We start from the raw sequence: 19,920 nt of genomic DNA on the forward strand, positions 1-19,920 counted from the left end.
AATGCTCACTATATCTATGTTTTCCCTTAAAACCATGCACTCTAATTCCCCCATTTTTGCTTGGAGGCTTCTAGCATTAGAAACACTTCCACACTGTTTCTCTCTGTCGACTTGCCTAGCATGTGCCTTTGGGCATCTTTAAGTGGCTATCCATCATTTTTTCCCCATTCCCTTTCATGTCCAAGTAATTCCCATGTGGGCAATCTGAAGCAATTTTCCCTTTGTCCATGTGCACTGAGTTTGCCAAAATCGGATGCTTCTCAGCTCCTGTTGGCTTTCCCCCCAGGTTCAGTTTATAAGCTGCTCTGCCACCTTTTTTATATTACGCGCCAGCAGTCTGGTTCCATCCTGGTTCAAGTGGAGCCAATCCCTTTTGTATAGGCCCAGCTTGTCCCAAAATGTTGCCCAGTTCCTTACACATTTAAAGCCCTCTTCCCTGCACCACTGTCTCATCCACACATCGAGACTCACCAACTTAAGTAGACCCATTATTTAAGAGGGGTGTGGGAACACTAAGAGCACAAATGATTTAACAATTTCTACTCTTAGTTGGGGGGGGGGGAAATGACAAAGTATTCTACACACTGAAGAATTACATAAAAGATAAAAATGAAGAACAAGATTACAGCAATAAATCTATATACCGTATATACCCATGTATAAGCCCACCCGCGTATAAGGCGAGGTGCCTAATTTCTCCCCAAAAATACCCGCGTATAAGCCGAGGGTCAGCTTATAACCCCTTCCCCCCAGCAGGCTTACCTGGTGCGCAGGCAGGCGGGGGCGGCGGCCCCCCCCCCGCGGCCCAGGAGGCCCCGCAGGCCGCTCCAGGCACGGTGAAGGCGGCGGCGCCCCCCCCCGCGGCCCAGGAGGCCCCCCCAGGGCACTCCTGGCTGGGGGGAGCCTCGCGTGCCCGGCAGGGGCAGCCGCGCGGCCCTGCAACGGCTGCAGGAGGCCCTCCCAGGCCGGTCCTGGCTGTAGGGAACCGCACGTGCTTGGCAGGGGCGGCGGCGCGGCCCTGCAGCAACCACAGGAGGCCCTCCCAGGCCGGGGGGAACCACGCGCGCCCGGCAGGGGCTGCGGTGCGGCCCTGCAGCGGCCGCAGGAGGCCCTCCCAGGCTGGTCCTGGCCAGGGGGGAACCGTGCGCGCCCGGCGGGGGCGGCGGCACGGCCCTGCAGCGGCCGCAGGAGGCCCTCCCAGGCCGGTCCTGGCAGAAGACCCTTAAGTCTGCAGAAAAATCATAATGTCTAAAAATATATACTTAGGCTTACCAGGTTCCTCCTCTGCTCTGGCAGGAGTTTTTTTGGGCGGTGGTGAGGTATGATCATGCGCGTGCGCCAATGCAATTGCATCATTTTCGGTTTACACTCGGAAGTGCCGCATCACAAGGGGCCTTTACCACTCAAACTGGAGTTTGAGTGGTAAACAGACCCTTGTGATGCAGCGCTTCCAGGTGTAAACTGGAAGTGACGTGGTGCTGTGGGTAGGCGAGCATGCACGCACTCCCCGCTGACCTTCAGCTGGTTGGCGGGCAGCCAGGTGGATTGGCGGGGGTTTGCCCGCCACCACCTGGCACTTGGCAACTTTATATATACTGGGGGTTTAAATTCCCCTGAAATTAAACAAGGCGTTAGCTCATGCTCAGAGTTGCGCTGGGCGAGCCACTTACAGTCGGTTCAGCGGGCCTACCTAGAACTGTGCTGGGCGAGCTGCTTAAGGCGGTGGAGCCCTGCTGCAGCCAGGCTGGAAGGTGAGGGGGGAAGACGGGATTTCCCCCTGTGAGTTTCACGGCGGGGTGGGGGGGCTTGTTCCTCCTATTTGATGTTTTGACCCTGAACAAACACAGCTAATACTGGCAAGCTGGGCAAGGGTTGTACTGTGTCAATTTATGCTGCTATTCCAACCGGCTTTGATATTTATTAAACTAACAGAGCAGCGAAATGTTTGTTATGCCAATGAAGGTACCTGAACTGAACTAACAGAGCAAGGTTAAATTTAAACCTGTCCTGTCCTTGCAAAGGATCCAGGAAAGAAGCCTTTTGTCTTGTTACCTCTCAAGATGGGCTCTATATTTAAAGAAGTTTACCAGCTTAACATCCATATAGAAATGGCAGAATATCTAGCAAGCTGTTTATTTGTTCTGCTTCGATTTCTAATCACATATTTTTACCTTTAAATCCCTATGAATAAAGACATGACTTGGTTTGGGGTCAAAGTGTTCTGCCTGGGTCATTCTAATTGGTCCTGCCCTGAAACCCACATATTTTGGCATTTTAGACTTGCATTATAACACTAATGTCAGTGTCAGATATAATCCAGATGGGCCTTGGGCTAAGTATTGCAGAGTCAAATAAGTTTTTCTCCTTTTTTCTCTTTCTTTTTCTTTTGTTCCCCCCCCCTTTTTTTTTGCTGGTTCCTAATTGCTCCTGGATTTGTATTCCATTTTTCACTTCAAAATATATGCTTTGATTAAGGCAATGTCTATTATTTGGGTCACTAGCATTAATTCTGGTGACTCGCATCATCCATTTCATCCACATAAAAATATTCCCCTCAGGGTTGTGCTTGGATAGAAAGAAACCCTATTAGGGTACCTGAAGTTCTCTTACAGCTTACATATTTATGTTCCCTTCACCCAGCCTAAACCACAACAGGCACATACTCATTTTGTCTACTGTAGCGAGCAGATAAAAGAAGCAGCAAACCCTGGCACTAATAACTACGGTAAATGCTTCCCAATATTTATCAGTGTGTTTGGGAGGGTTATGCAGGGAGTGAGCAGCAAGCTCTATGCCTCCTTGGCACGACTTCACTTTAAAGGGGAGGGCAATGATTCCTTCATAGTCATCACCACAGGGTTTGTTGGCTGGGGGTTACTGCTGCTCACAGAAGGGGCTCTAGGAGAAGACCAAGGCGGAAGAGATGCAGGACCAGTCTCGGGGAGATGCCTCTTTCCCTGCCACTCTGACAAGCTCAGTTCACTGAGGCAAATTCAAGCATGCAGAGCAGCCTGAATTAATTATTGCAAAGAAGAAAGACGAAAGCTAAGAGGGTCCCCAGGAGAAAAGCCACTATTTAAAACAAAAGCCTTTGAAGATCTCAAAGTGCTTGTGCTTTATTTATTGTGTCCCAAAAACCTCCTCCTCCTCCTGCTGCCGTCTAGACCAGCAGTAGCTCCAGTTCTTAATTCCCACTAATAAGCACGTTATGGGGGATTGTCAGCGGTCACAGCTAGGAGATGGCTTTGAAGCTGGCAGGCAGAGCATCTTTATCTCCCAGGCAATAGAGCACAGCCCGTGGCATCCCCCTTCAGGCCTTGGAAATATTACAGGACACATCGCTGGCTGAAAGCACCATCCCTTTCTGTGCCCCTGGCAGCCTCCAGAAAGCATCAAGGAGAGGTATGAAAGCTGCTACCGTTGCAGTGCTGCTCTCTGGAGAAGGGGATAGTCAAGAAAGTAGGGTGCAAAGGGGCTTCTTCTGCAGAGGGTGACATCTCTGCGCAATCATGCTCATTTGGCCAAGGAGCTCTTAATCTGCAATGTCAGAGCCCTGACGCTTGGTGGGACAGCCTGCGATCCCCCTCCCCCAAATTCTAAAAGAACTGTGAGGGAGTGAAAGTAGCTTGAAGATATTCTGAGATATTTTTAGATGCTAAATTAAGTGAAGACAACAAAGCTATGGAAGAAGTTTTTTTTTCTCTTTTGGGGAATTACCTAGCTAGAAGCAGGTGCACTCTAGTGCTGGGTTACTGACTTGAGTCAGCCAAAGCTCCTGTGCAGCAGAGAAGCAGAGAACGGGTAACTCAGAAGCAGTTACTCAATTGGGCAGCAACCTACTAAGTGCAGAGCTGGAGCTTCTGGAAAAGGACTGCGTGCCTCTCCTGAAGCGCTGGATAAGAGGCCAATCTGAGCAAGATAGGTCTGCAGAAGGGTCTGCAACCAAGGGACCCAGCAAGGGCCATGTATTAAAGCTGGAAAATAGCCAGGATGCCAACTTGGAAGGATTTAAGAGGGGAGTGGACATGTTCATAGAGGAGAGGGCTATTCATGGCTACTAGTAAAAATGGATACTAGTCATGCTGCATACCTATTCTCTCCTGGATCAGAGGAGCATGCCTATTATATTAAGTGCTTTGGGACACAGGCAGGACAATGCTGCTGCAGTCGTCTTGTTTGGGGGCTTCCTAGAGGCACCTGGTTGGCCACTGTGTGAACAGACTGCTGGACTTGATGGACCTTGGACTGATCCAGCAGGGCCTTTCTTATGCTCTTATGACAAGCACAAAGTCTTCAGAAAGCAGCGTGAGGGAGGCACAACAGCTCTTCCTTTCCATTCTGCTTTTCAAATTGCACCACAAATACATATTACACGGCCCCTGTTACATGTCATGATGCTTAGTGTATTCTGGGCACTCATTTAATAATAAAAAAAAATTAATGAGGAAAACTAAGGAAACACGAGTAGAAAAGCAGTGCTATAAGCTGGAAATACATCACATGGTGGGGTTGAAATGTAGGAATGTCGCCTGTTCTGCTGTCAATCAACCCACTAACACGGTTCACCCCTTCCACTCTTGTGTGAATTCCTGTCTTCTCTGCCTTCACCTTTCAACCTAACTCAATAGCTCCAGGAGCACAAGAGGCAAATGTGGCTTACTGCACGACAATCGGCATTTCAGGGATGAGATATGGAAACTCCCTAGTGTATGCCTTGGGAGATGATGGGGGAAGGTGGCGTTGCTAATCTGCAAGGTCCCATGGCTCTTACTACAATGGCTAGCATCTGCTCAGCTCCTTTTAATAGTTAGGGAAGGGGTATACCGCTAAAGCTGCTGAGCCAACATGAGAATTTAGGAAACCGCCTGACGCTAAGTGACTGTCTCTTTCACATGCCTTGGGATGGCCTGGCTTCTTTAATAGCGCAGAGGGATCCCAACCGATAGACAGGGCACAGCACTTTCCTTTTCAGTAGTGGGAGGAAGCATGATCCACTTCTCTTCCAGCAAAGCTCAATTCTGCCAATCAGCTGGGGTTGTGTGTGACATCTGGGTCCACATTTTCTATTCTTTCTGAAGATCACCTGTGCTTTGGGTTTGGGAGCTTTGTAACATACTTCACGGAGGGTTTAATATTAACAGAGACTAACAATAACAAGCAGTCACAAGCCTTTGTTTCAAAATTACATGCAGGATGAAGACTGCATGTAGTTCTACTACAGACCCTAGCATTCTGCCGCTAGCAAAAACATCTTTCCCACTCCACAAATCAAAGCCTGTGTAAGACACACAATACAGCGAAGGATCAAAGCTTCCAACCGCCTGTGGCCGATGCCTTGCAGAGAACATGCCGACACTTGTGGCAACTGGCCCGATTCTCTCTGAAGGCGCAATCCAAAAACATTTCTAACAGTGTTTTCGCAAGGGAATGAGGCTCATGACAGTGGGGCATCCAAGTATTTACACACAGGTCTGCCCATTCATGAATTTGGCTGAAGTGCCAAAGGGGCATGTGGGCCTGAACTCTCCCCACACTCCTTCATTTCAGCTTTTTTTCTCAGCCAGGCTCATTCCTGATATAGAATTCCGGCTAAGAGAAAACTGCCTGGAGAGAAACAGCAGGGAATAGAGCAGTGGGTGAAGGTTTCACACCTCCCTAACATTGTCCCCGTCTTCTCATTTTACATGAAAACAGGGCAAACCCAAATTTAAAAACTATTGCCTGGCATTATTTCGGCTCCCTCCCCAATGCCGTTGCCTCTTGTCTCTGCCCTAATGGTGCACAATCTCTTTCAATAGTTGTTGCTATCGCCACACAGCAAAAACCTAGTTGTGTTGTGGAATCATCCCAGCCACATAGCTTCAGGGATACCAAAAGGCCTGGCAGTTTAAGAAGGATGCCAGTCTATGATTTCACAGTCTCTGAGGTTCATCGGTGGTAGCCATAAATTACAACCCACGCTGAAAGCAACTACACAGCTGTCAGGGCCCCCTCAGAAGGTTGTGTGACAGGCATGGCCAGCTTCAGGAAACCATACACACAGGGACAGTTGAATGGAGAAGTGGTCTTCCCTAAACTATCCTTTCCCAGCTGGTGAGGCTAAGAGGCATCGGACAGAAGAGCAGAGGGGGGGGGGGGGAGGAAGGCAGGTAAGACGGTTGGAAAGCATCGATGAGGAAGGACACAGGAAGACAGATTTAGATTTAAAGCAGTATCAAGCAACCTCACTTGACTAGACTCAACAGAAGGAAGCGCTCAGAAGCCAGTGAGATCATCCCCACCTGAGCCTCAGACACAGTTCTCATTTTTCTCTCACACCTGCTGTCCCAAAGCCCCCAAGTTTGTCTGTCTCCAAGGCACATGCTCACAACAGAGGAGTTGTGCAAAGGCCACCCCCCACAGCAGAGCCTCTGGTTTACAATGGCTTTGTAGATTAAATTCCTTGACACAATCATCATCATCATCACATCTGGCTTCAAACTTATCTTGTATATTTGTTTAGATTTATAGCCCACTCTGTGAAGACAGCGGACCAATATCTTGTTCGCTACAGGCTTCCTAATTCATCTATGAGTTAGGTTTGTGAAGCAGGCTATTACTCTCACTTTTGCAGAACGAAGGCCGAAACATCAGAGAGCTAAATTAACTATTGAGTTCATAGGATTTGAACCTATATTTCACAGCCTGTATAATATTCTACCCTTAATTAAACCACATGCCAATAAAGGTGGCATAGATAGGCAATTTTTCCTCTTGTGGGAACAAGGGGCTAGACTGGTGCAGAAATAGGGCTGCCAACCTCCAGGTACTAGCTGGAGATCTCCTGCTATTACAACTGATCTCCAGCCGCTTTGGCAATTGGACTCTATGGCACTGAATTCCCTCCCCTCCCCAAACCGTGCCCTCCTCAGGCTCCACCCCAAAAACCTCCCGCCGGTGGCAAAGAGGGACCTGGCAACCCTGTGCAGAAAACATCATTCCTACAGCACTACAAACATTTTACTTGGGAGTATTCCTCCAGCCCTTAATAACTCCACTGGGAACCAAAAGGGAGATAATCCTTGCTGGCATATTCATGTGCTTACTGGAGATCTAGAATACTGGTTTTCAAACTATATTGTGGGAAACCCTTGAATTCCTTGGTAAGATTCACACAAAAAATAACGAAAGACTTGATACTAAGATTGCAAAGAGACAAGCCATTGGAATATAAAGGCAAGAGAATTCAGATATCCCAAGATTTACCGAGTTCTGTCGTGGAAAAAAGAAAGGAATTTAATCAATTAAGACAATTCTTACTAAGCAGAGGTATCAGATATCGTTGGATTGTTCCTGCAGGACAGGATATATCTTTACCGACAGGAAGGAAGAAGATCGTAAATCAACAACAAGCAGACAGACTTCTAAGAGAGTTGCAAACTGAAGACAGAAACGGCAGAGAGAGATCCCCAGGGAAGAAGAAAGACTCGCCAAAAACCAGCCCTAAGAGGAAAACGGTGACGAGCAGCAACAGAAGAAGAAGACAGAGAGCAGAGAGTCATCCAAATTGAGTGAAGTGGTGGCGTATTAGAAAGTTTTCCAACATGGAGAAACTACAGATAGTCTCACTGAATATAAATGGACTGAATTCACCATCCAAAAGAAACAGAGTATTTCACCAACTGATTAAACAAAAAGCGAATATAATATGTATCCAAGAAACACATATCAAACATGCCCATGAACATTTACTAAAGAATAAAAGATTAGGTCATGCAGTCATTGCATCAGCAAAAGGAAAAACAAGGAGTGGTGATTTATATAAGGAACTTACAGCTTCAAATAATAACAGAGATCAAGGATCCCAAAGGAAGATACCTTCTGATTAAATTAAGATAGATGGAGGAGAAAATTTGGACTTTGATGTGTATTTATGCACCGAGCAATGGTAGACAACAATTTTTTGAAAAAAATATTTCAAATAATGTCAGAAGAGCAGGAAGGAGAAATAATGATGTTTGGAGATATGAACGGTGTCATAGATCCTAAAATTGACAGGTCTAAGAATCACAAAGGAGGTCACCTTCCAAAATCAGTAAAACAATATATGGACTTACTGCAGATTCAAGATGCTTGGAGAAGTAAAAATAATGGAAAAAGAGGTTACACGCATTATTCTCAAAGGCATGATTTGTATTCGAGAATTGATATGTGTTGGCTTTCAAAGACATTGTTAATCAATTTAGAAACTGTAGAAATATTGCTGAAGATACTGTCAGATCATAACCCAATTGAATTCATATGGAAATATGGTACACCAGGGGCCAGAAGATGGAGACTGGATAATAACCTTTTACTGAAAAAAGAAGTTATACTTCAATGCAAAAAAGAACTGAAAGAATTTTTTGAGCTAAATCTATCACCTGAGATTTCACTTGCAACAGTATAGGATACAAGTAAAACTTTTATGAGAGGAAGATTTACCATTAACTCTAAACTTAAAAAACAAAATTAAATTACCTTTTATGAGAGGAAGATTGCCATTAACTCTAAACTTAAAAAACAAAAAAGACAGCGGAGGCAACAACTTACAGAACAACTTCAGAAGTTAGAGGAGCAGCATGTTAAATTAAGAAAAAGGAGTATCCCGAAAGAGATCAAGAGGAAAAAAGCAGAAATTGATTTGATTGATACAGAAGAGATGCAAAAGAAAATTTTATTTGCAAAACAAAAGTTTTTTGAACATGCGAATAAATCTGGAAAATACTTAGCATATTCTCTTAGGAGACAAATGGATAAGAAGACAATAACAGGAGTCAAAATAATGCATAAAGTCAGCTATAAGGAAAGAGATGTAAAAGATCAATTTGTAAAATACTTTGAAAACCTATACAAAACTCATAAAAATCGACACAATCAAGAAGAGATAGATTTATCAAGGATTCCAAGCTAAATGTATTTGAAAAAGATGACCAATTGTGGGACCAGAATATCACTATGCAAGAGATAACTACTGCTATTGCTAAGCAGAAAACGGACAAAGCACCTGGACCAGATGGCCTAACAGCGAGATACTATAGATTCTTCGAGGAAGAATTAGCTTTGCACCTGCAAAAACTGATGAATAACATTCCAGAAAGTGGTAGATGCCCAGAAACGTGGCAAGAAGCACATATCACTTTAATTCATAAAGAAGGAAACAACCCTCAAATTCCAGCTTCGTACAGACCGATTTCTGTTAAATGTGGATTACAAAATTTTTGTTTCTATTTTGGCTGATAGATTAAAAAGAAAATCGAACAAGTAATACATCCTGACCAAATAGGTTTTATTCCAAAAAGACTTATGCGGGACAATGTACGTTCTGTAATCAATGCCATAGAACATGTAAAACAGAAGAAAAGTAAAGCAGCTTTTACCTTTTTGGACGTGGAAAAAGCTTTTGATAATATTCAATGGGACTTCTTATTAAAGACGATCCAAAACCTGAACTGTGGTAACAAGTATGTTAAATGGATTCAGAGCATATATCAGAGACAATCTGCAAGACTAGTTATCAATGGGAAACTATCTGAAAAACTATCTGATAGATCCAGCAGGAGCAGCAAAGAAGCATGGCCTTTGTCTACATTCAGATGGAGGCCATCAACTAAAGCTGCTAGACGTGTCTCTGTGCCATAGCCCATCCAAGTTATCCAAGAATACATGAAGCTGAACAGAACCAGTTGATGGTCCTCTGGAGATTGGTTGAGACAGTTATTTTATTTTATTTTATTTAAAATATTTACTTTATTTTTTCAAACTTATTTTAGATAAATTAATTGTTTTTATTTGATGCTTGATACTCTCTATAAGCTACTGTAAATGCTTTTCAAACAGGATGGTGGTATAAAAATCTTATAAATTAATATCAGTCTGGGTTCTGCATGGCCTTAGAACCAAGACTGCCTTATTTGTCCTGCAGATGATTCTTTGTCTGAAAATGATGTGTAGAGATTAATACATTATCCTCATCTTCCCAGAATTAAGCTTTGATATAGTGGATACAACAGCAATGGTAAATTACTTGTAGGATTTGGCAGGAACGCAAGGCACACATAAATTGATTCAATTACTTCTATTAAAATAACCCCCTCCCCAGTAGTATGAAATCCTGTGGTACAATCACATCAATTACCACAAACACTGTATGTATAATAATCAATTCAGTATTTAATTTTACTTTTTAAAACCAGATACAATGTTTAAATAACTGTCATGCAGTCAATTGCAGGGTATTCATATTTACATGGTCTGGGATGGGTTTGCCTGAATTAAATGCAGAAGCAGCAGCAGAAGAGTTGTTTTTTATATGCTTACTTTCTCTACCACTTAAGGAAGAATCAAACTAGCTTACAATCAACTTCCATTCCCCTCCCCACAACAGACACCCTGTGAGGTAGGTGGGGTTGAGAGAGCTCTAAGAGAGCTGTGACTAGCCCAAGGTCACCCAGCAGGCTTCATGTGGAGGAGTGGAGAAACCAACCCGGTTCACCAGATTAGAGTCCACCACTCATGTGGAGAAGTGGGGAATCAAACCCAGTTCTCCAGATCAGACTCCACTGCTTCAAACCACCGCTCTTAACCACTGCACCATGCTGGTGCAGTAATCAAGACAGAATGAGCTCTTCACTTCTGTGTTTATTGCTGGAAAACCAGTCTATTGAAAGGCACACGCACTATTCACCATTGGCAGTTCTGCATGTGTGTTCTGCCCTTTAAATTCAGGTACCTTTAGTACCCATTGCACAAGTATCAGTTGGCTCCGACTATAACATATGGTCAAAATTCTGATCACAGGGGGAGACTCACCTTGCTGCCTTCTGAGTAAGCTCCATCGGAAAGTCAGGGCAAAGCAGCTGCAACAGGCAGTGATATTCCTTGGCAGTCAGCAATCCTGCATCAGAAAGAGGACGAAAAGGCTGAAGAGGATGATCGTTCCCCTACCATTTGGCCCAAGCATAACATTCATTTACTCTCAGTGAACATTCAGGAAGCACCGTAGTTAACACTTGATTTCCTTTTTATCTGCAGTACAGTGTCTCAGCTGTATGTGTGTCTTTCCAGCCCTTTTCCAGGGAGCCTCCAGTTGGTGATCGAACCTGGGATCCCTTGTGTGCTAAGCCTCTTCTGAGCTGTGGCACCAGATACAACCTTTTCAATATTTACTTATATAGCTGGGATCCCTGAATTCTGTCAGGGAGCTGGCAAAGGAAGATGGAGTGTTGGGAGTCCGGCTCCCAGAAAACTAACAGGTCCTCATCACGTGTCTGTCTTCTGCCACTTTTTCTGGGTGTATAAGAAGGTTTTCATGGGGAGATGCTGTTTGTTGCTTACATGAGTATTGTGTATGGGATAGGTTCTCTTGCACAAACCCAGTATCCTAGTTGCAGCTGTACAATGACTGGAACCTTCCTTGCAGGGGTACCTGTGCAGGCACTGGTGGAAAGTAGATCATGATGGATGAGCGGTGGTAGAACTGCAAGCTACATTGTGGGAGTAGCTATCATTGTTGCTACATTTTTTTTTGTTTCTCACAGTATTGTTTTGCCTTCTAATTTGTTGCTGGAAGAGCACTGGATTGCAAACTCTGCTACACCAGCCTTGGACATCCCCCATCCTAGGACCCCGGGATTGTCCTACCTGTTATCAAGGTGCTACCTAGATGAAGGACTGCATGAGCACGATAGATGGATACGACAAGGGTCAGCAAGTGAGGCAGCATGAGACCTACCCCACAAAAACAAATCAACAAACCCCGGAAATAGAGTAGAAACAATTCTTAGGATGTTGCATAGAACGTGCCTCCACATTTTCAGGGGGGGGGGGAAACTTCTACGCTGGACACCCTACAGAGAACATTTACAATAAATGAAATATAATAAATGAAAACTATTGTAACACAGTGGCTAAAAGCCTGAACAATGACCTGGCTCAAAGCTCACTAGATGGATAAGCACGCCACCAGCCCTCGGAATCAGCGCTTTCTCGGTAACATCTGCAGAATCATCCCAACCCAACTTACAGACATCTTGTGGTAAGGTTTACTGAGACAGTGTGTCTTTTAGATAGCCTTTCAAGAAAAGCATATTATAAAGAACACCCAGGCAATAGCTAACATTATTAATTTCATGTTCATATACAATGTTTTGGAAGCCCCTGTGTACATAGTGCTTAGGGTCATGCCTAAAATTTACAATAAGTCTTTGTGTTCTGGAGGTGGAACATCTGCACACTACATTGTTATAAACATGCCTTATTTACTCACACTTCCCATCCTGCCATCATACTGTTCTTTGCCAGAATACACTCCAAATTCTCTAAAAATGCATATATTCACTGAGCCAAGTAAGCACATCTGTATATATATGTTGCACTGTTTTGGATAGTTTGATTTGAACACAATGTTACTTTTCTCTGTGCAAATTTCTGTGTTGTTTTTTTAAAGAGAGTATAAACCGTTCAAGCATAGAACCTAACTGCAATGGAAATCTGGTATAGGCGGGAATTCAGGTCCAATGCTACTGTAGTAGTAGTAGTAGTAGTAACTGGGGAAGGGGCAATCACAGTCAGGGAAGTGTCAAAGGGAGGTGCTGTTAATGCTCTTACTTGCAAGGGGGGGAGAAATGGTAAAGCAAAGAAATGGCTAAGCCCCCTTTCCCATGCTTTTCTACTCATGGTTGTTACTATGGAAGTTGCTCTTCCTGTGTAAATGGAGTCACCGAGATAATGTTACACGCTTCTGGTTGTAACATCTAATTTAGCCTTGAAAAGTCTCCTAAATGAAAGCTGCTTACATTTTTGAGAATTCTGTGGCATGGTAACATTCACTCGTACCACATGCCTGGAAAACCATCCAAGCAACATCTGGCAGCAAAGGGAAAGGCAAGCAAGTTCTAAGGACATGAAGAAGTATGAAGAAGTATGGAGCATAAACCCACAGGCATTATTACTTTGGCGTCCAGCAAGGCGGCTGGATGGTCTCTCTTGGAATCCTGTGTGCAAATATGGTCACTATATTAAAGGAAGGCAGAGAGAAAAGATCCAAAATACACAAGACAGCCGACCAAAAGATTCATCTCTTGGAGAGCGGCTTTGAGAGACTGGCAAAGAACTGCCTTTGTGGTTCAGAAGGAGGAGGGAAGGAGAGACCAAAGAGGTAAAGCTCAGGGAGGTTTAGGGGATCTAAAGAGAATGGAAACATATTGATGTCAGAAAGCTGTTCATGATTGCATGTTCTCTGTCCAAAAGCCTGTGGACTAACGCTAAGGAGAGGACTGGCTGAATAGCAATAATTTTGCTGTATTTCTATATACCAAAGAATGTAAAGTATGGAAGAAAAGCCAGCGCTAGAACAACAGCCAGACAGCAGTCAGAGAGGGAGTCCAAAGGGCACAGAACAGGAGGATACGGCACTTTTGCTCACGGTAGTTGTTGGCCTTGTTTTGCTCCAGATATTTAAATCATATGGCTAGGCTCCAAAGAAGCTCATGCATACAAGCAAAGCATTTTTGTGGACACCCATGCACAGCCAGGTTCCCCATCTATCTGAAACCCCTTGTACCGTATTGGTCAAATGCCTCCTTCACAAGTATTTATTTACTTACTTCATTTATACCCCACCTCGCTAAGCAAAGGGGCACCCAAAGCAGCTAAGTGTGTTCCCCTCTCCTCCATTTTATCCTCACAACAGTCTTGTGAAGGAGGTCAGTCTGAGTGTTTGTGTGTCAGGCTCAAGGTCACCCAGCAAGCTTCCACAGCACAGTGGGGATTCAAATCTTGATCTCCCAGATCCTAGTCCAACAACTATACCACACTGGCTCTCAAGTAGTTTTTCAGGGGACACAAGGGGCTGCAGTGGGGGAGGGCATCTGAAAATCCTGTGCACATGAACTGTTTAGATTCTAGTTTGGGGGCTTCCTAGAGGCACCTGGTTGGCCACTGTGTGAACAGACTGCTGGACTTGATGGGCCTTGGTCTGATCCAGCATGGCTTTTCTTATGTCCTTAGGATATTTTTCTAACCCAACAGTGTAAAAGACTGACAAAGTGAGGTTCGACGCATAAAAGCTTATACCCTGGGAAACTGTGTTAGTCTTTAAAGCACTACTGGAATTTTGTTCAAGTCTACAGACTAATGTAGCTACCCACCGGGAACTACCTCAATTCGATGAAATTTTAGCAGACTGCGTACTCTATCACAGCTCTTGCAATTGTCCTTTTTTTTTTTAATTTGAATACTCCTTGCCTTCATGAAGCACCCTTACATGGATGGTGCTTGCAGAGAATGGGCAAGAGCCAGCCCACCATCTTTTCAGGCACCGAGACAGCATTCTGCTCTTCCTCTACTCAGCTATTCTTTTCTCATGGCTGGGAAGGAAGGCGGCCTGAGCTCTATCCTGCAGCAAACTTGACTTTACCTTCTCCAGGTCCTGTCTTCCCCTGTTGGGAGAGACAAAGGGAAGGGGTCAGCCGTCTGTTCCAGTTTCATCCAAACCTTCTGCGGTGCATGTTAATAGACAGACACTTTCTTGGTTCCAATGACTGCTTCAATGCAGCCGCAAGTAAGGAGCCTTGAAAATATGACACCATCTCCAGAGAGGCAAAGAAAAAATAATGCTATTGCTCTAGCAGTTTATAGAAGCAGGTGTGGTTCTGCAGCAGTGACTTCTACCAAGCAGCTGTGTGTGTTTATGTATTATCCTATGTTGAACACTAACTCCTGGCAACTGATCCTCAGTAAAATGATATCAAAGCATTTTCCTTTAGCTCCATTATCTGAACGAGTAGTTCCAGTTTTTGTGTTTCATTTTTTTGTCCTCCAGAAGCAAAGAAATCATTTTCTTTCATTGGGAAAATAATCTGTTCATCTACTAAAGAGAACAAGCCAATGAAATGCCAGACCGTTCCCTTCTTTCAAGAGGGTGGGAGAACCTGCAAGAACGGTTTGCTGGCTGCCCTGCCCTTTTATTGAAAAGTACTTTCTAAGGGGTCACCAGTTCCAGAAACATTTGTTATGCAAGGGGATGTGTGGGCGTGTGGCAATGGGATTATGCAAATGAGGCAAATTGGCACATATTTGCTTTGTCTAATGTATTCTAGGGAGCAACAGAATGAAATTTCCAAAGAATTTAATAGTTTAGAAAAGGCCTCAGGTGACACAGTATGACAAGGGAGGCTAATAGCATTTGGAAGTGGGTGACGAGAAGTAATCTATAGTCATGGTCGAGAGATGGGGCTGGTTCACAGCACTGACACTCCACTCTCTGAACACATGAAATTCCCACCCAGTTGCCAGCAAGTTTCTGGGTCAAGATTCAAATATTATAGTGGGGCAGAAGTTTTAATGTGGTGCAGGCATGGACACCCCTCCCCGTTTCATTACACAGGTAATGTTACATGTGATGGTCCTTTATTTGAGGGGCATAAATTTTAGTTTTGTGCATATATGTGGAACACTCACATGTGATGTTATCTGCCATTTAGCCTGCCTGCCATTATAAAGATGTACCATATCCTAAGTAGTAGTTTAATGGGTGCCATCATGGAAATCAAGCCCAACCACAATAGGCATTTTACTATCAATAAATACATTTGTGAGACATTGTTTTTTAACATGTGAAAATTCCAGGATAAAGCCATCACTCACTTTTTAATTATTTTGTGAGTATGGGCTAAGTGCCTGGCTCGATTTATGACTGCAAAGGAAGCTATACAGCTGCAGGTGAATTCCACGTGGAGAACTTTCATAGGAATTTGGCATCACCATTAATGGATATTTTAAAAAGTCCCAGTTGTTGCAAAACGGAAAGATGGCCAGATGTTTTTCTTATATTTTCAGGTTAAGTATAAATGATTGCCTTAATAAACAAAAGGGATGGGGCTATCTTTGCAGGAATCTCTAATGATGTGAATAGCAGAACTCCACCAAACATGGATAAACATGATTCTACGATTAAATACTTTAATTGCTTCTCAAGAAATTTAAGTGTCTTGAATTCTGATTGCCTACATTACCAGGTACACACTGTCCTCTGTAGGGATTTTCTTTCTCTTTGATTTAGAAAGCATTATTTGCCACCATCTTCACACATTTCATCTGAACAAGATTTGTAACATCCAGCTGTATACTTCTGCTATTCTGGCTATTTTGTAAACCTTAGTGGAGTGCTATGTTGATGTATTTTTTTTAAATATTTTTTATTGATTTTAAATTATAAGTGGGATACAGAAGGAAAGAGGGGTGGGGGATACATAAAAAATATATTATATACAAAAATAGTATGTCGTTTTAACATATTTGGCACTATCACCTTGTAGAATGAGAAAAAAAATAGGGAAAGGAAAAATTATGTTGTTTACATATTATTATGATAATATCTCACATTCACTACCCCTGTTTGCAAAGTCTTCCATATTTTTTATCTGGTAATGTATTAGTTCGAAGGTTTCTTTTGTCTAGTGTGTTTCATAAAGTCATAAAAAGGTTTCCACCTCTCATAATTCTGTTCTCGTGTGATATCTTTCAGATAGTCTGTCAAATGAGCCATCGTGATGTATTCCAGAGATTTATCCAACCATGCTTGAAATGTTGGAATCTTATTCGTTCTCCAAAGTGATGCCAGAACTACTCTTGCCGCCGTTGTTAGATATTTTAGCATAATCTGTTGGTCCTCGTTCATGGTATTTGGGGTTTTATTCAGGAGAAAAAGTTTTGGATCATATTTTATGCTCTGCCCTACAATGCCTTCGAGGTTTTTATGAATCTTTTTCCAATATTTTTGCACGCTCTCACATGTCCACCAGCAGTGGAAAAAGGTGCCTCTGATTTTGTGGCATTTCCAGCAGAGTCCCGAACCTTTACTGTTCATATTCTGGATGTCACTAGGCGTTATATACCATCTATGTAACATCTTTAAGCAGTTTTCCTGAATATTTTGGGATAGAGTGAACTTGGAATTTTTCTGAAAGATCTGTTCCCATTCGTCTGTCGTCTGTTGTATGTTGATGTATCTTGACATATTTCATTGTTGTTTTTGCTGTCAAGTCACAGATAACTTATGGCAACCCTGTAGGGTTTCCAAGGCAAGAGATGTTCACAGGTGGTTTGCCATTGCCTGCCTCCACATGGGCTGAGAGAGTTCTGAGAGAGCTGTGACTGGCCCAAGGTCACCCAGCAGGCTTCTTGTGGAGGAGTGGGGAATCAAACCCAGTTCTCCTGATTAGAGTCCTGCCACTCTTAGGTACCTCACCACGCTGGCTCTCAGCATTGTCCACGGACAGAACAGTGACTGCCTACATAATACACTGTCCGTGTAAAGTGCCGTCAAGTCGCAGACGACTTATGGCGACCCCATAAAGTTTGCAAGGCAATAGCTAAGAGAGGTAGTTTGCTATTGCCTTCCTCTGCATGGCGACCCTGGTATTCTTTGGTGGTCTCCCATCCAAGTACTAACCAGGGCCGACCCTGCTTAGCTTCTGCGAGCTAATGAGATTAGGCTAGCTAGGGTCATCCAGGTCAGGGCTCTTAACATATTAAACCCCAATAAGTACACAGGAGACTGCTGGATTCAACACTGTTGTTTTTGAGTTCTGGCATGCAAATTCTCATTGCGGATGTGATAATATAGATCCATGTGTCAATGTTTTGTGAGCTGTTAAATGACAGGTAGCCCCTTAATGAAGGGCAACCAAAGCTGCAAACAATCAGTCTTTTAAGACAGTTAGAAAATTAGAAAACTCATGTATTGCATGCATGTATGCTTTTTTAATAACATTTTTAATTGTTTTTTATATTACAGTAATTTCCATCATTCATTAAGATAATTATATGATATAAACAATATTTCTCTATTCTATATAACTAATTAATTCATATATTTAAGTTGACTTCCCCTCTCTCCTCCTCTATCTTTTTGATAACTTTATTGTCACCTTTGCATTTAATTTCTAATTCAATACAATACTTCATATATAAATCGGGTTACAATTCTTAAAATCTAAATCATTAATCTTAATAATATTTCTACCTTAATCAATTGAATTAGAACAAAACATAACCTTCAATACTTCGCAATTTAAATTCATTTTGACAATATATTGTCCATGCCTCCCATTCACTCACAAATTCTGTATTCTCCTTTGATTTACTAATCATGCATATATGCCTTTTGGCTCTACAAGGAAACCAGCTGTATAGCCTAAGGCCTCCAAGATTCTCAGTCCTATCACTGGCCAGTGACATCAGAGCAGATGAACCAATTGCAGCCAGAGGGCATGACACTTAACCAGGATTAAACTGTGGTTAAGAGTCTTAGTTACTGTGAAAGAAACTAGAGACCAAGCCAAAAACCATGTGAAAGAAAAAATAATTTTAATAAAAATAAAATCCATTTGTATCAAAAACATATCACTTAAGCTATATAAGTGAGATCTTTAAAATTCCCCTGAGGAAAATTACATAAACACATTGGGGACGTGTATCATATTTTTTAAATAAAAAGGAGGAATTATTAATTTTTCTATCATATTTTTGGCTTTGCCTTTGTTTTGTTCTCCATGTTTGGTATGCCCTACCCCCTTTCCTTTGTTGGAAAAGAAACTAACTTCAATTTGTGAAGACGCCTGCACTGACAGCATGAAAATTAGAGTTGGTTGTAGACTTCTTTCGTCAGCCTTGGTACACAACACAAGGGGGGGGGACTGCACAAGCCTGACAGTTCAAGCAGTTTGTGCCTACCAAGGACACACTCTGATTTGTTTGTGAAATCTGAACTGAGTTTAGGCAGCTGACTCAGAAGATAGCAAAGGTCCATCACAACATCAGAGTACTGTGGTTAAATTAAATGAAATAGCTGACCAAATTGTTTAGGCTTTAGACTAGGATGATCAGGGGCCTGGAGACTGAGCCCTGTGAGGAAAGGCTGAGGGACTTGGGAATGTTTAGTCTGGAAAAGAGGAGGTTGAGGGGGGGACATGATTGCTCTCTTTAAGTATTTGAAGGCTGTCACTTAGAGGAGGGCAGGGAGCTGTTCCTGTTGGCAGCAGAGGATAGGACCCGCAATAATAGGCTTAAATTATGAGCAGAAAGGTACTGGCTGGATATTGGGGGGAGGTTTACGGTAAGAGTTGTTCAACAGTGAAAACAGCTACCTGGGGAAGTGGTCAGCTCCCCCTCACAGGCAGTCTTTAAGTAGCGGCTGGACATACATTTCTTGGGGATGTTATAGGCTGATCCTGCATTGAGCAGTGGGTTGGACTAGATGGCCTGTATGGCCCCTTCCAACTCTATGATTCTAGAAGCTCAATTGACAAGAATAAGTCAGAAAATAAGAATAAGTCAGGGGAGATTCTTTGGAGGTTATTTACAACTTAACTATGTTCCATACCTTTTAAATGCAGCAGAAAAGATATGAATTACTTGACAAAAATGGCTACAGGTGATCATTCTGCATGAATGACCAAACAGAAGCAAAAAATGTGAACAATAATCCTCTTTTTTATCAGTTGTATCAGACCTAAAATATAACGGCTTGAATCCTAGCTATATTTTCCATGTATGGAAGATACCACTGCCCACAAAAGCAGGGGGAAAGCAATTTTTGCTGATTTCCTCCTCCCACTTCATTATTCCCAGAGGTTCACTTACACCTGGGGGCCAGATTCTGGGGGGACGGACATGGTGAGGTGGAGCAGGGAGGCAGAAAGTTCTCTTTCATGAGCATGTCCATATTTGAGTAGGGTTGGATCCAAACCAATGTCCTTAGGAATGAGCATTATTACACATAGTTTCATTCAAGTAAATACAATCACGCAGAACAGATTTTAGAGATGACCTGCATCCTAGTCATGGAGAACAGAGTAGCTGAAAGCTGAAACCTGCTTACCTAGAGAGCCAATGTGG

The 19,920-nt window shown here is 43.0% G+C and overlaps 1 protein-coding gene across 2 annotated transcripts in view; it reads right to left on the minus strand.

The window, feature by feature from the left end:
• Positions 1–19,920, minus strand: part of CSTPP1 (centriolar satellite-associated tubulin polyglutamylase complex regulator 1) — a 137,591-nt gene that overhangs the window by 13,864 nt on the left and 103,807 nt on the right. For both annotated transcript variants that reach the window (XM_056851476.1, XM_056851475.1), the window contains one exon: positions 10,831–10,915. In XM_056851476.1, coding sequence (XP_056707454.1) covers positions 10,831–10,915 — 85 coding nt within the window. The remainder of the gene's footprint in view (positions 1–10,830; positions 10,916–19,920) is intronic.

Source organism: Euleptes europaea, chromosome 6, assembly GCF_029931775.1.
Source record: "Euleptes europaea isolate rEulEur1 chromosome 6, rEulEur1.hap1, whole genome shotgun sequence".
NCBI classification, from domain to species: domain Eukaryota; kingdom Metazoa; phylum Chordata; class Lepidosauria; order Squamata; family Sphaerodactylidae; genus Euleptes; species Euleptes europaea.